This window comes from Neoarius graeffei, chromosome 15 (assembly GCF_027579695.1).
Source record: "Neoarius graeffei isolate fNeoGra1 chromosome 15, fNeoGra1.pri, whole genome shotgun sequence".
NCBI lineage: Eukaryota > Metazoa > Chordata > Actinopteri > Siluriformes > Ariidae > Neoarius > Neoarius graeffei.
In genome coordinates, this window is record NC_083583.1 from 58,500,265 (window position 1) to 58,514,071 (window position 13,807).

The 13,807-nt window shown below is 40.9% G+C and overlaps 1 protein-coding gene across 4 annotated transcripts in view; it reads right to left on the reverse strand.

Moving 5' to 3' along the window:
• Positions 1 to 1,704: 1,704 nt before the first annotated feature.
• The window catches only part of sp2 (sp2 transcription factor), a 31,516-nt gene continuing 19,413 nt past the window's right edge, over positions 1,705 to 13,807 (reverse strand). For all 4 annotated transcript variants that reach the window (XM_060941718.1, XM_060941720.1, XM_060941719.1 and 1 more), the window contains exons 7-8: positions 11,745 to 11,938; positions 1,705 to 3,666 (exon numbers count right to left, since the gene is read on the reverse strand). In XM_060941718.1, the coding sequence (XP_060797701.1) occupies positions 3,566 to 3,666; positions 11,745 to 11,938 (295 nt within the window). In that variant the 3' untranslated portion in view covers positions 1,705 to 3,565. The remainder of the gene's footprint in view (positions 3,667 to 11,744; positions 11,939 to 13,807) is intronic.

Sequence of the window (13,807 nt, forward strand, 5' to 3'; positions counted from 1 at the left end):
CAAAATAGAACTTTTTGGTTTAAATGAGAAATGTTTTGTTTGGAGAAAGGAAAACACTGCATTCCAGCATAAAAACCTTATCCCATCTGTGAAACATGGTGGTGGTAGTATCATGGCTTGGGACTGTTTTGCTGCATCTGGGCCAGGATGGCTTGCCATCATTGATGGAACAATGGATTCTGAATTATACCAGCAAATTCTAAAGGAAAATGTCAGGATATCTGTCCATGAACTGAATCTCAAGAGAAGGTGGGCCATGCAGCAAGACAACGACCCTAAGCACACAAGTCGTTCTACCAAAGAATGGTTAAAGAAGAATAAAGTTAATGTTTTGGAATGGCCAAGTCAAAGTCCTGACCTTAATCCAATCAAAATGTTGTGGAAGGACCTGAAGCGAGCAGTTCATGTGAGGAAACCCACCAACATCCCAGAGTTGAAGCTGTTCTGTACGGAGGAATGGGCTAAAATTCCTCCAAGCCGGTGTGCAGGACTGATCAACAGTTACCGCAAACGTTTAGTTGCAGTTCTTGCTGCACAAAGGGGTCACAGCAGATACTGAAAGCAAAGGTTCACATACTTTTGCCACTCACAGATATGTAATATTGGATCATTTTCCTCAATAAATAAATGACCAAGTATAATATTTTTGTTTCATTTGTTTAACTGGGTTCTCTTTATCTACTTTTAGGACTTGTGTGAAAATCTGATGATGTTTTAGGTCATATTTATGCAGAAATATAGAGAATTCTAAAGGGTTCACAAACTTTCAAGCACCACTGTATAAGGATGAGAAAAAAAAAAATTTAAATCGCAAAGCTGCGCACATTTGTGCAGCCCGAGCGGTGTGCAGGACTGCGCAAATATGCGCAGCTTTGCGATTTAAACTGTTTTCTCATCCTTATACTTCCTATGTTTCATGGACTGTAACAGATTTGCTTATTTAGTAATTTTAATACAGAATTTACTTTGAAATTATAATCAGACACTCCAACGCCACCCCCCAAAAAAACCCCCCTGATCTGCGCGATTCAACCGTGAAAAAGGCGGCATCCGCCAAAAGGCGCGCTGTTTGCATCCCTGAAAAAAGTAAAACTGCAAATTTAATCCATTTTAAATAAGTCTATAATACAATAATGTCCAAAAACCAAAAGGCATCAGGATACTTTCCTACACCACTGCATGGTGGGGTTCTTGTGATTAGTTAAAAGTTGAATGAACTTCCCTCAAAATTGGAAAATTTGATGAGCTACGATTTTTTTAAAACAAAACACACCGTAGAGCAGCATAACCCATAGTAAATGGCAAAATAATTTATTTTTATGTAGTGATTATTAGATAAATGGCACAGTGGCATAGTGGTCAGCACCGTCGCCTCACAGTAAGAAGGTTCTGGGTTCAAACCTCACGGCCGACAGGGGCCTTTGTGTGTGGAGTTTACATGTTCTTCCCGTCTCTGCGTAGGTTTCCTCCGGGTGCTCCGGTTTCCTCCCACACTTCAAACACATTCAGATTAGGTAAAATACCCAGCCACTGGGGTTACACAAGCATACTTAGTGCTGATCCCAAGCCTGGATACATCAGGGAGGGTTGCATCAGGAAGGGCATCCAATGTAAAACCTCTGCCAAATCAAATATTCGGATCATAAATTGGATGATCTGCTGTGGCGATCCCTAACAGGAGCAGCTGAAAGAAGATCAGATAAATAGCAGAGGACAGGGCTTTATTTTGTAATCAATATCACAATCATGATATCCAAAAAGGCTTCGATATGCAAACGATGCCTCTGAATAATCAGTAAATTGTACAGTATTGGCTGATGGGCACTTGCAGTGACACATTGCAACAAACAAACAGTCATTTGAATGCTTTATTGTCAGTTTGGGAAAGATGGACCGACTGTAGAAAAAGTAGCAAGCTCTCCTGTTTAAACACCTCCATAACGATAGAAATAGTTGCCCACTGTTAGTGATCAGAGACGGGCATTTTAGGTGCAAGATTTATCTAGGAAAGATAAAAATAGGGCCTTTTTTCCAATTCTGACAAAGTCACCTAACAACATTGAATGGGGGGGAAAAATACTAAAATTAACCAGTAAAGTAAAACCCTGAATTTGGTCAGTGCACATAAAGTTGGCATTTCATAATACAAGTTAGACAAAAGATAAAGCAAATCTACAAATGCAGCTCCATTTCATTAGACAGAAACCTCTTTAAATAGGGAGTGAAGCTTTCTAAGGCAACATTAAATTGATAAAAAGGGTCATCTAATAGGCTTGTGTGGTACAGGAATGAAACTATACATTGTCTCTTCTTTGCTCATTTACAATATACACAGTCCTTTTTCTTCAGGTTTGGCCAGAGCAGCCGATACACCCGTTTGTGTAACAAATATCCTACATTTTGTGGTCTCCAAGATATACCTGCATGTACTCAGAGACACGATACGAACATACCTATGCACAAACATTTTCTCCTTAAAGTACTCTTAAGAAACTGGACGTTAAACATCGATATAGTCCTGGCTGGAATACATTCCAAAACTCGTGGGTATCTATCTGTCAGACTGTTTGAATTACATGAAGTTGTACTGTATTATAGCTGGATCTGGCCAAGTCATCAAGTTCATTTCCCTCCAACAGTGTCTTGCGTTTGCAAAGGTAAGTCCATATGTCTACAAAGGTAACAAATTTGTACCCAATTCCCAACTTCGCCATCTGAATATCAGATTCGATAATCAACTCTAAAACGTCCAGAACATATCATCTAAATAATTATATGACTAAATACCGTACAGCTATCTTCTGTATACGTTTCTGAAGTTTTCAATTTACGACTTCTTAACTGGCGTCCATCAACTGTTCTTCCACACTCGGGGCATGATTGTCCAGTCACAGCAAAATATATTCATTCTAAACAGCCGTTAAATGTTACAAAATGTTATGTAAGGAGGATAAGAGCATTTCAAACTTTTCAATTCTGGGGGGGGGGGGGGGGGGGGGGGGGACCCAAAAAAAAAAAAAAACACCCACCATGGCTGGAGTATAGAGCAAGTCCAAGCATTTTCATATGTACAAATATACCGTATGTCTGAATATAAGCAAACATTTACATCATAAAAGCTGTCCATGAGCTGCTACAGACCAGTCAAAAGGCTCAACGAAATAAAACGCATAAAACTGCTCTAAAACTTAATATGGGGGAAAACAAAAACCCCAGAGCTTCTTGGCTGGAGTACTTTGTTGGTGCTGCAATTCATGTCTTGAGATCCACGGTGCACACATTCTGCTTCCTGCTGAGGAAGAACAAACTGACCCAAACACTCAGGGATTCCCAAACTACACAACCAGTGTCGCTTTCCTGATCCTCATGTTAGACACATGGCCAGCCCTCCTATGACAAACGGGATGAGTTGAAAATGAGACACGGGGCCTGGACTAGAACACACCATGTGTATGATTTGGATGAGGGGAGGGATTTTCCTCCATTAACACCCTGACTCAATCCCTGTTCCTTCCCAGGGAAAGGTTTTCTTTAAGAGTTTTTAAATACTTCTGCAAGCACGTGTTCACAAGTTCTTCGTGTTCAGGTGCGTTTTGTAATGCTTTGTGAGGTGGTCGCTCCGCATGAATCGCTTCTGACACTTTGAGCATTCGAAGCGCTTGTCTCCTGTTAAAAAAAACAAACAACAAAACAGTAATATAATGATTAAAGCTGGCTGGATAAGACAGCATCAGCAAAACTCCACTTACAAGTTAAGCATGCACATTTGCAAAAGTTACGTAGATACACTTGTGTTCAAAATAATAGCAGTCCAACATGACTAACCAGATCAATCACTGTTTTTGGTGGAAATTATATTACTACATGGCAAATAATTTACCAGTAGGTGTAGTAGAGTCATAGAAAACCAACAGACCCAACATTCATGATATGCATGCTCCCGAGTCTGTGTAATCGAATAATTAAGTGAAAGGGACGTGTTCAAAATAATAGCAGTGTGGAGTTTAATTAGTGAGATCATTCATTCTGTGAAAAAACAGATGTCAGTCAGGTGGCCCTAATTTAAGGATGAAGCCAGCACATGTTGTACATCCATTTCTCTCTGAAAACCTGAGAAACATGGGTCGTTCCAGACATTGTTCAGAAGAACAGCGTGCTTTGATTAAAACGTTGATTGGAGAGGTAAAACGTATACTGTAAAGAAGTGCAGAAAATGATGGGCTGCTCGGCTAAAATGATCTCCAGTGCTTTAAAATGGACAGCAAAGCCAGACAGACATGGAAGAAAACAGAAGACTACCATTCGAATGGATCGAAGAATAGCCAGAATGGCAAAGACTCAGCCAATGATCAGCTCCAGGGTGATCAAAGACGGTCTGAAGTTACCTGTGAGTACTGTGACAATTAGAAGACGCCTGTGTGAAGCTAATCTATCGGCAAGAAGCCCCCGCAAAGTTCCACTGTTAAAAAAAAAAAGACGTGCTGAAGAGGATACAATTTGCCAAAGAACACATCGACTGGCCTAAAGAGAAATGGAAAAACATTTTGTGGACTGATGAAAGTAAAATTGTTCTTTTTGGGTCCAAGAGCCGCAGACAGTTTTTCAGACGACCCCCAAACACTGAATTCAAGCCACAGTACACTCTGAAGACAGTGAAGCATGGTGGTGCAAGCATCATGATATGGGGATGCTTCTCTTACTATGATGTTGGGCCCATTTATCGCATACCAGGGATCATGGATCAGTTTGCATATATCAAAATACTTGAAGAGGTCATGTTGCCTTATGCTGAAGAGGAAATGCCCTTGAAATGGGTGTTTCAACAAGACAACGACCCCAAACACACCAGTAAGCGAGCAGCATCAGGGTTCAAGACCAACAAAATGAAAGTTATGGAGTGGCCAGCCCAATCCCCGGACCTTAATCCGATAGAAAACTTGTGGGGTGGCATCAAAAATGCTGTTTCTGAGGCAAAACCAAGAAATGCAGAGGAATTGTGGAATGCTGTCAAATCATCCTGGGCTGGAATACCTGTTCACAGGTGCCAGAAGTTCTCAGAAACCGTGGTTATACAACTAAATATTAGTTTAGTGATTCACAGGAATACTAAATCCTTAAGATTTTTTCAGTTTATACAGTAAATATTTGGAGTTTGTAATGAAAAATGGAGACACTGCTTTTTTTTTTTTGAACAGCCCAATGTTCATTTTTCTTCATTTTCTGTAAAGTAATTAAAATATTGATACATTTTTCTTCATGTTTTGATGTAGAATATAATGTGCAGTGTTCCCAATGCATGGAAATAAAAACTATTATAAGGATTTTGAGCTTTGCTCACGTTTTTAAACACACTGCTATTATTTTGAACACAACTGTAAGCCTATAGTCAAGATTACAGTAACATACAATGTGGGGGAAAGAAATAAACAGCCATATCCAAAGGAAGAGCAAGAGACGGGGAGGGGAGACACATTTTCAAAATGTACCATGATTCTGCTCAATGCACAAAACGTCAAGTGCATTTTTCATCACTCCAACAGCCCGAAAACTCTTATAATGGATTGAAACTATATTTAAATACAGAAAATGGCTATAGCAGAGACATCATAAATTGAGATGTATCAGCATACATACAGAGCTAGGTTAGAATCATCACAATCAGGGCAACGTCATGATGATCGCAGCTTTGTGACTGTCTGGGAAAGCCTACAGACCTGGGGTGGGTTTCCCGAAAGCCTCTTAAGGCCAAGAGTTTCTTCAATTACCTCCTAAGATCCTGTGCTCACTCGAGGACCCAAACTGTTTTAGCGAAAAGTGCTAAAGACTCAAATTTTTCTTTAGCAAATTTCGCTTAGCAAGAAATGCTAAAAGAACAATTTTCTTTTTAGCAAAGTAATTTTTTTTTAGAAGTATGACCTATCTTGCTAAATGTTTCTTGCACGGACATAATACTGAAAAATGAATTGTTATTGTAGTTTGTTGGTGTTTCAAGTGTTTGCAAGCTTGTTTCCTGCCTTTGTCTTTCCATGTTCTTGATTTATGTTCATAGCATGCCTATTTATTCTTGAATCCTCTTATTTTGATCATTTCATCAACTGTATATATGTAATGAAATTGTGCGTTTAATTTAACCCGCTTAATCTGGTTTACAGTGTCCATATTTTTCATTATAATTATATCTAACGTCTGGTGTGATGTGCTTTGCATTCTTTGCTATCTATGCACCTTTTAGCTCTCTGCATGCTCTTGCGACAAGGCTTTCGCAGACAGCTTTTCACAGACAGCTTTTCGCAGACAGTTGTAATTTATCGTTGAGCGGGGAGTAATAGGCGTGCGCGATGTTATTCACCGCCACAACGCAAGGGGGCGCGAAGTCGCGAAATCGCTAGGAGTAGTTGGTGGGTGTGGTTAGTGGAGTGTTTATCCTCCGGTTACTTATAATGACTAGAACTGGAGTCGTATAGATGTACGTACTTCCTCACTTCCTCGATCAACCGCTCTTCGTGCTGCTCCATCTTCGCTCGTGTTTTTAAAAATGGTGGTCGTGAAAACAAAACAAACCAGGAAAGTAGGGAAGCGGAAGTGCGTGTACAGCGGATGTAGAGTGGACCAATCAGAGCCTTCTTGTCTGCGACGCTGTCTGCGAGGCTGTCTGTGGTGGTCACAATTTTTGGGAGGTGCGAGGGGGGGGGGGGGGGGGGGCTTCGCAGACACCATCTGCGAGGACTGGGTTGTCGGCATAAATTGGCCTTTAGTCACCCTCTGTAGCATGCTGTCTGGCTGTGTAACATAACTGCATGGTGAGTGGCTTCCAACTCTATCAGGGATTTATCACACCTATGGGTCATGTATAAATTTGAACTGGCCAAGTTGGCCTGGCCAACATCAGTGTCTGACTTGACCAATATCAGTGGCTGGCCTTGCTAATATATTAATTTTATTTTTTTCAAAACTCTATTTTAACATCTCAACCACCAGTATTGCCTCATGTGTGTGTGTGTTTTCATTATTGAGATGTGCGCAAGTGTGTGGTTGGGATTGTATGTATGTGTAATTGGGATCCGTGTGTGTTTAGGGGGAGGGGGGGTGTCTTTATGGGTAGGATAAAGGGAGCTCAGGGAGTTAAAATCAATGGTTGTTTCTTATAAATTAATCTCATAACCCAAATATAACGATATTCACCATTAATTTCTCAAATGAAACACTTGCAGTCAAAACTTTGAACCATGTGCGTCAAAACGCTCTGAAAACAAGGTACACTTGGTCGATATATCCTGGTTCATCTGTGAGCTCTTCCAAAGTTCTGTCAGGTTGATATTATGTAGAAAATGCATCTTTAGACTGGTTATATCATGTTTTTATCCCTAACTGAGAAAGCTAACAGAATATTCTAATATGTTATCTCACTTTTTAGATAAGTTTGTGTCATACGTAAAGTCGGATAATTTATTTTAAACAAACCTCGCTATAATCTTGTTCACTAATGAGCGAGAACTGCCGACATTATCAGCGCAACTCGGAAATTGATCATTTCATATGTAAGGTCCGATGCTATTGGAAGACGTAATTTGCGGTCAACCAATAAGAAGCTTCGAAACTTGGGGGCGTTGGTTATAAATCAAAACATCGAAGATGGACATGAAAGGTACTGTTTATCTTGAGAAATCGCAATTGTTTGATGGCTTTTGCTTAAACTTGAAATGACTTTCGCATAAAATGCGAATACAGATGATTTTCTTTTCGCAAATTGGAATAAAACTTCGCAATTTGCGGACGTGCGAGCGGCTAGCATGAGCCCAGAGATCCATCATCAAGCTAACGTGATTTTCCCAAACAACAGTGTAGCTAAAGTGGTCCTTTAGTTTGCTCTGAATTTACGAGAGACCCGGACCACTCGTTCACAAACAAAAGAGCGACTCGCTTACAGCCAAATACACAGAATGTGCTGCGTCTCCGAGGGACTCTCACAGTCAACCGGGGAAACTGGTGTTGAATCTGCTGCTGGTGTTCAATTATTTTTATTGTACGTATACTGCAAGTACATAGAGTTAATTAAATAAATAAAATATACACAAACACGTCGTGAATATTTCAATGTTATGGAATTACATATGGATATGGGAAATGTCACACTGATGGCCACATATTTATCAAATTTAACTCCATTAGGCGAGCGATTATCTAAATTTAGTGGCATAAATGAAACATTTCTGCACCTCTAACATTGTGCGCGCGCGCGAGCGAGAGAGAGGTTTTGATCTGTTTCTGCCCAAGAAGGTTGAATTGACTTGTTTTTAATATATAATTTTATAAGCCGGACTAGTTCCCTTCCAAAGTAACTCGCCAAACAGAAAATCAACTCGCCAAAATTTGTTCATGTATGAATTTTACTTCTGTCAAAAATAACACAGAGTAGTTACCATTGTTCATGACTAATGTGCATTTATTTCAAGACTCGAGTATTCTGATACTGTTTTTTTTTTGCACACTTTACAAACTGGCATTTGCTGTTCCACGCCCTCCTCGCGATATCCAAAAAAATGCTGGATGACTGACCCCTTACTAGTTCTTTTAGGAACCAATTCGTCCACTTCCATTTTTAATTTGTCGCTGAAATTGACAGAGTTTACACGGTAGCCTGTGCAACACCAGCGATTGCACGAACCGAGTCAGCGCTGTAAACCGAAACTAGGAAATCTTCCCGCAAGTTCCTTTCAGCACAGAGATGCCGCCCGGGATTGGTTGGCGAGTGCGTGACGTTATTGGGGTTTTTTTTTTACCCTTAGGTAGCCGCTCACGTTACTGCCTGAGGGACAGAGAGAAAACCACCGGAAAAGGTTTTAAACAAACGCAACAAACATGAAACAAATGCAAGTCGGCAGATGACCATAAAATACTCGATAGTTACGATATAATAATTATGGCTATGTTCACACTGCAGGCTGAAGTGACTCAAATCCGATCTTTTCGCCCATATGTGACCTGTATCCGATCTTTTATTGACAATATGAACGACACCGATCCGATTTTTTCAAATCCGACCCAGGCTGTTTGGATATGTGGTCCTAATTCCGATCCCTATCCGCTCTTTTCATATGCGACTTCAGTCTGAACCGCCAGGTCGCATTCATCCGACTTACACGTCATCAACAAGCCACAAACGTCACTATTCTGCGCTGAAGTAGGCGGTGGGTCTCTCAAAAAAAGTTACAACAACATGGCGCATAATCACGGGCGCAGATAGAGGGTGGGACGAGTCCCACCCAGATTTAAATTCACCTCGCTCGGTCCCCCCCACTTATAGGGAGGAAAAAACGTCTATGCTGTCTTTCTTTGCATAAGGCAAACCTCACGGAAAAATCAAAAGACTAATTACCATTCGGTTTATTGAGGTGCACGGCAGTGTATACATAGTTGCAACAACTCACATAAAACAAAGACTGATATTCGGTTGGTTGAGCTGCGCAGACTGCACAGGTTGCGAGCTCGAGCTTGGTTGCTATGGTAACCCAAAACAAGTTTGACAGGCATATCGGGGTTGGGGTTGGTTTGCTGGCAGCTTTGTCCCCCCCCAGTTCAAAAAACGTATCTGCACCCCTGCGCATGACATCAATGCGAGGGACGCTTCGGGCTGTGAAGGTTCTGAATCTTCTCAATGGAAGGACGCAGAGGTTAGGGAGCTGATTTCCATTTGGGGGGATACAGCTATTCAAGCTAGATTGGATGGGTCATACCGCAACCGGGCGGTTTTACTTCCGTAAACACTGGCCATGCTCACTGCGTGTGACGTCGTCGTATCCTGCAATGCACACGCGGAACACTTTTAGGTCGCTTTTCGTTCATACTGAGGATCACATACAAGTCGCATATATTTGTTAATGTGAACGACCTCAAAAAAATCGGATTTCACAAAAAAATCAGAATTGAGCATTAAGCCTTGCAGTGTGAACGTAGCGTATATATATCTGACACAGAATTTTCAGAGATATATCGAGTACCGTATTTTCTGGACTATAAGCCGCTACTTTTTTCCTAGGTTTTGAACCATGCGGCTTATACAAAGGTGCGGCTATTCTGTGGATTTTTCTTCCACCGCTAGGGGCGCTCTTCTTCTTCTTGGATTTTTATGGCGGTTGGCAACTTAACGTATGAGGTGCATTACCGCCACCTGCTGGACTGGGGTATGGTTCAAGAGCCTATTCTACAACTAACCTGAGTGACTAAAAAAAAAAAAAAAAAAAAAAAGAGCGAGCGAGCTAGGGGCGCTCTAACCGGAAGTAGAATCAAAAATAAGATAGACGAAAAATCAATGCAAAGAAGAATTAGCAGATCTTTAGCAGATAGAACACGCATGACAAATTACTAACTGGTAATTATTTTCAAATCCAGCGAAGATGATTAAAGTGACTTGTGGTTTCAAACACAGGAGAAATGAAGGTAAATAAATACCGGTTATTTTCTCTTGGTTCTGTTCCGTTTTAATCAGCAAAGTTGCTGCCGTGTTAAAAGGCACTGTTCGGAAAGAATCTGTTCAGGTACATACATGTACATTTACAGTACAAAATCGTTCTGTACATGCAGTAAATATCTAATTTTTCAACATAGATATCTGCGGCTTATAGCCCGGTGCGGCTTGTATATCTTTTTTTAAATTTTTTTTTAAAATAGAGTGGATGCGGCTTATATACAGGTGCGCTCTATAGTCCAGAAAATACGGTATATTCGATATATTGCACAGCCCTAGTCTGAATCTTCGCTTTATATATATTTTTTATTTTCAACTAGCCAGCCGGGCTGCCTAGTGACAGGAATTACCCGCCAAATGACAAATTAAGTTGCCTTGGGCGACCGGACCACCGCAAATTTCAAGCCCTGAGAGAGAGAGAGAGAGAGAGAGAGAGAGAGAGAGAGAGAGAGAGAGAGAGAGAGAGAGAGATTTACACACACCCCTCCTTAGATAGAGACAGACCAAAATCTCTCTCTCTCAGTAAGGGAGAACATTGCCAACTTGGCATTGTGTATAACAGTTGAAATAATCCTCACTGCATGTTTGGGTAACAGTGAAATAAGCAGGCACGGGGAAAACATTTACTTAATTAGTTTATTATTTGCTCATTCCTTCATGTGAACGTTTATTCATTCAATTTAAACATTCAATTTTAAAATGAACTAGATTCATTTTAATAGATTAACATAAGGCCAGAACAACAATACATATGAGGGGATCTTCTGTTCTTGTCTGAACAGAAGAACTTGTTCATGGCAGAGTCTAGAATTTACTCAGGTCTCAGCTCTCCTCTTTATTTGAGGACTGAGATTCGTCTCACAAAGAGGCACGAGTAACAAAAAATAACCCAGGTCAAACAATAAATCAAGGCAAAATTGCAGAACTGTGGCACTGTCAGGATCTGAATGTGTAATATTCTGATAGCAGGTCAAATGTTTTTATTTTGTGCTACGTGGGGTGGGGGGCACAAAATTTTTAACCAATGCTAACTATGCGCGTGATATATAAGGAGAGTTCAAAACGTCCGTGTAACAAATCACTTTAGATTCACATGCTGATTAGATTATCTGCTATTATTACGAGGGTGATCGAGTTCTTCTCCAAAACGTGTAAAGGATGGCAGGTCTGAAATGCTGCCTCAAGGATAGCAAACATGACAAAATATAAACGATTTCTGGATTACATTTTCTGTAACCAAAATTTCATTCATGCTCCTCATTAATAAACTGCAGTGTACCTGTATGTGTCCTAGCATGTCTCTGCAGTTCGTCACTGCGTGTGAAGCTCTTCCCACAGAAGACCCAGCTGCAGGTAAAAGGCCGCTCTCCTGTATGCAGCCGCACGTGCGCTCGCAGCAGGGACGTCTTCCGGAAGGTCTTCCCACAACCTACTATGTGGCAGATGTGCTTCCTCTTCCCAACCTCACCCGGCCTAGAGCAGCCAAGACGAAGAAACAGTTACCTTCGACTAATGAGTTACCACACCACGGTTCTGCTCGGCGCACGCAATACTGCTATGGGAAATATAAAAACACCTTTGTTCATGTGTTTTACCGAATTAAAGTAATTATAAAATTATGCTAAGTGCACTGCCTGCTCCTTTGAAACAACAGCTGAAGATTTGATGCCTGGAATTGATCCAGGGTTTCCCCAGGTTTGACCACCATAAATTTAAGACGTTTTTAAGACCACTTAAATGAGAATTAAGACCTACATCGCACCCATTATGCGGTCGTAGAACACCAGATCAAATTCCCAATAATGACAAATGCTTCAAGTAAAAATACTTTTATTATAAAAGTTATATACTTAAAAGTCATTATGTACATTGCTTGTTAAATCTTCATATTCAAGACAAGCAAGAGCGAATTTTGTTATACAAGACGTTTTGTTTTTTCCACAGGAGAATGTTGTAGCGACTTCCAAGTCTGGGAACACAGCCTTAAAGGAACAGTCAACCGTATTTCCATAATGAAATATGCTCTTATCTGAATTGAGACGAGCTGCTCCGTACCTCTCCGAGCTTTGCGCGACCTTCCAGTCAGTCAGACGCAGTCAGACGCGCTGTCACTCCTGTTAGCAATGTAGCTAGGCTCAGTATGGCCAATGGTATTTTTTGGGGCTGTAGTTAGATGCGACCAAACTCTTCCGCGTTTTTCCTGTTTACATAGGTTTATATGACCAGTGACATGAAACAAGTTCAGTTACACAAATTGAAACGTAGCGATTTTCTATGCTATGGAAAGTCCGCACTAGGGATGTCCCAATCCGATCATGTGATCGGAAATCGGGCCCGATGACGTGGTTTCAGACTCGATCGGAATCGGGCATTACCTCCCGATCAGGGATCGGATATATATCTATATAATATATTCTCATTTTTAACACATCAATAACTATGCATTGGCACAGAGTGAGACCAGACCTCTTGTCTCAACACAGCAACATCAACGCGTGCGGCATGACATCACTTTGTAGCAGAGACACTATTGGTTATTGGCTGCCCGTTGCCGGCAAAGTTGAACACGGAAGCAGTTCGAAGCAGAAAGCAAAGCATGTCTGCGGTGTGGCAGTATTTCAAAGTTGATGACAACATTGCCATAGCAAACTGTGAAATATGTAAAGTTGGAATTTCAAGGGGTGGACAGGAAAGGGCCGCATTTAATACAACAAACCTGATACGGCACCTGAAAAACAAACACCCGACACAATACAGCGAGTTTTTAGTGCTGTTGCAAACGTGTTGGATGACAAAAACAGGCTCAAACCTGAAAGGGTAGAAATGCTTGTTTTCATCAAGAAAAACGTTCATTTCCTTAATTGAAATTACTGTATACCACTTTGAGATGCGTTCTTAAAAGCAAATTACTGGCACTGTGGCAGTTTTATTTTTTTTTAAATTTGTTTACATTCCTGCCAGGTATTTTAAGGTTATGTTTTTAATTTATGTTATTTATTGTTCAAACTACCTCACATAAGTGCTCTGTTTGCTAACGGAGTTGTTGGATGTTAAAATAAGGTGTTAAATAAAAAAATGAGGAACATCCTGGATCCGTTTCTTTCCTCGTCTTTATTATTTTTTATGGATTATAAGAAGTATCGGATTGGGACTCGGTATCGGCAGATACTCAAAATCAAATGATCGGTATCGGATCGGAGGGCAAAAAAACCTGATCGGGGCATCCCTAGTCCGCACTATAATGACAGGCGTACTAACACCTTCTGCGCGCTTCGGCAGCGCATTGATATCTGAGCTCCGTATCAATGCGCTGCCGAAGCGCGCAGAAGGTGTTAGTACGCC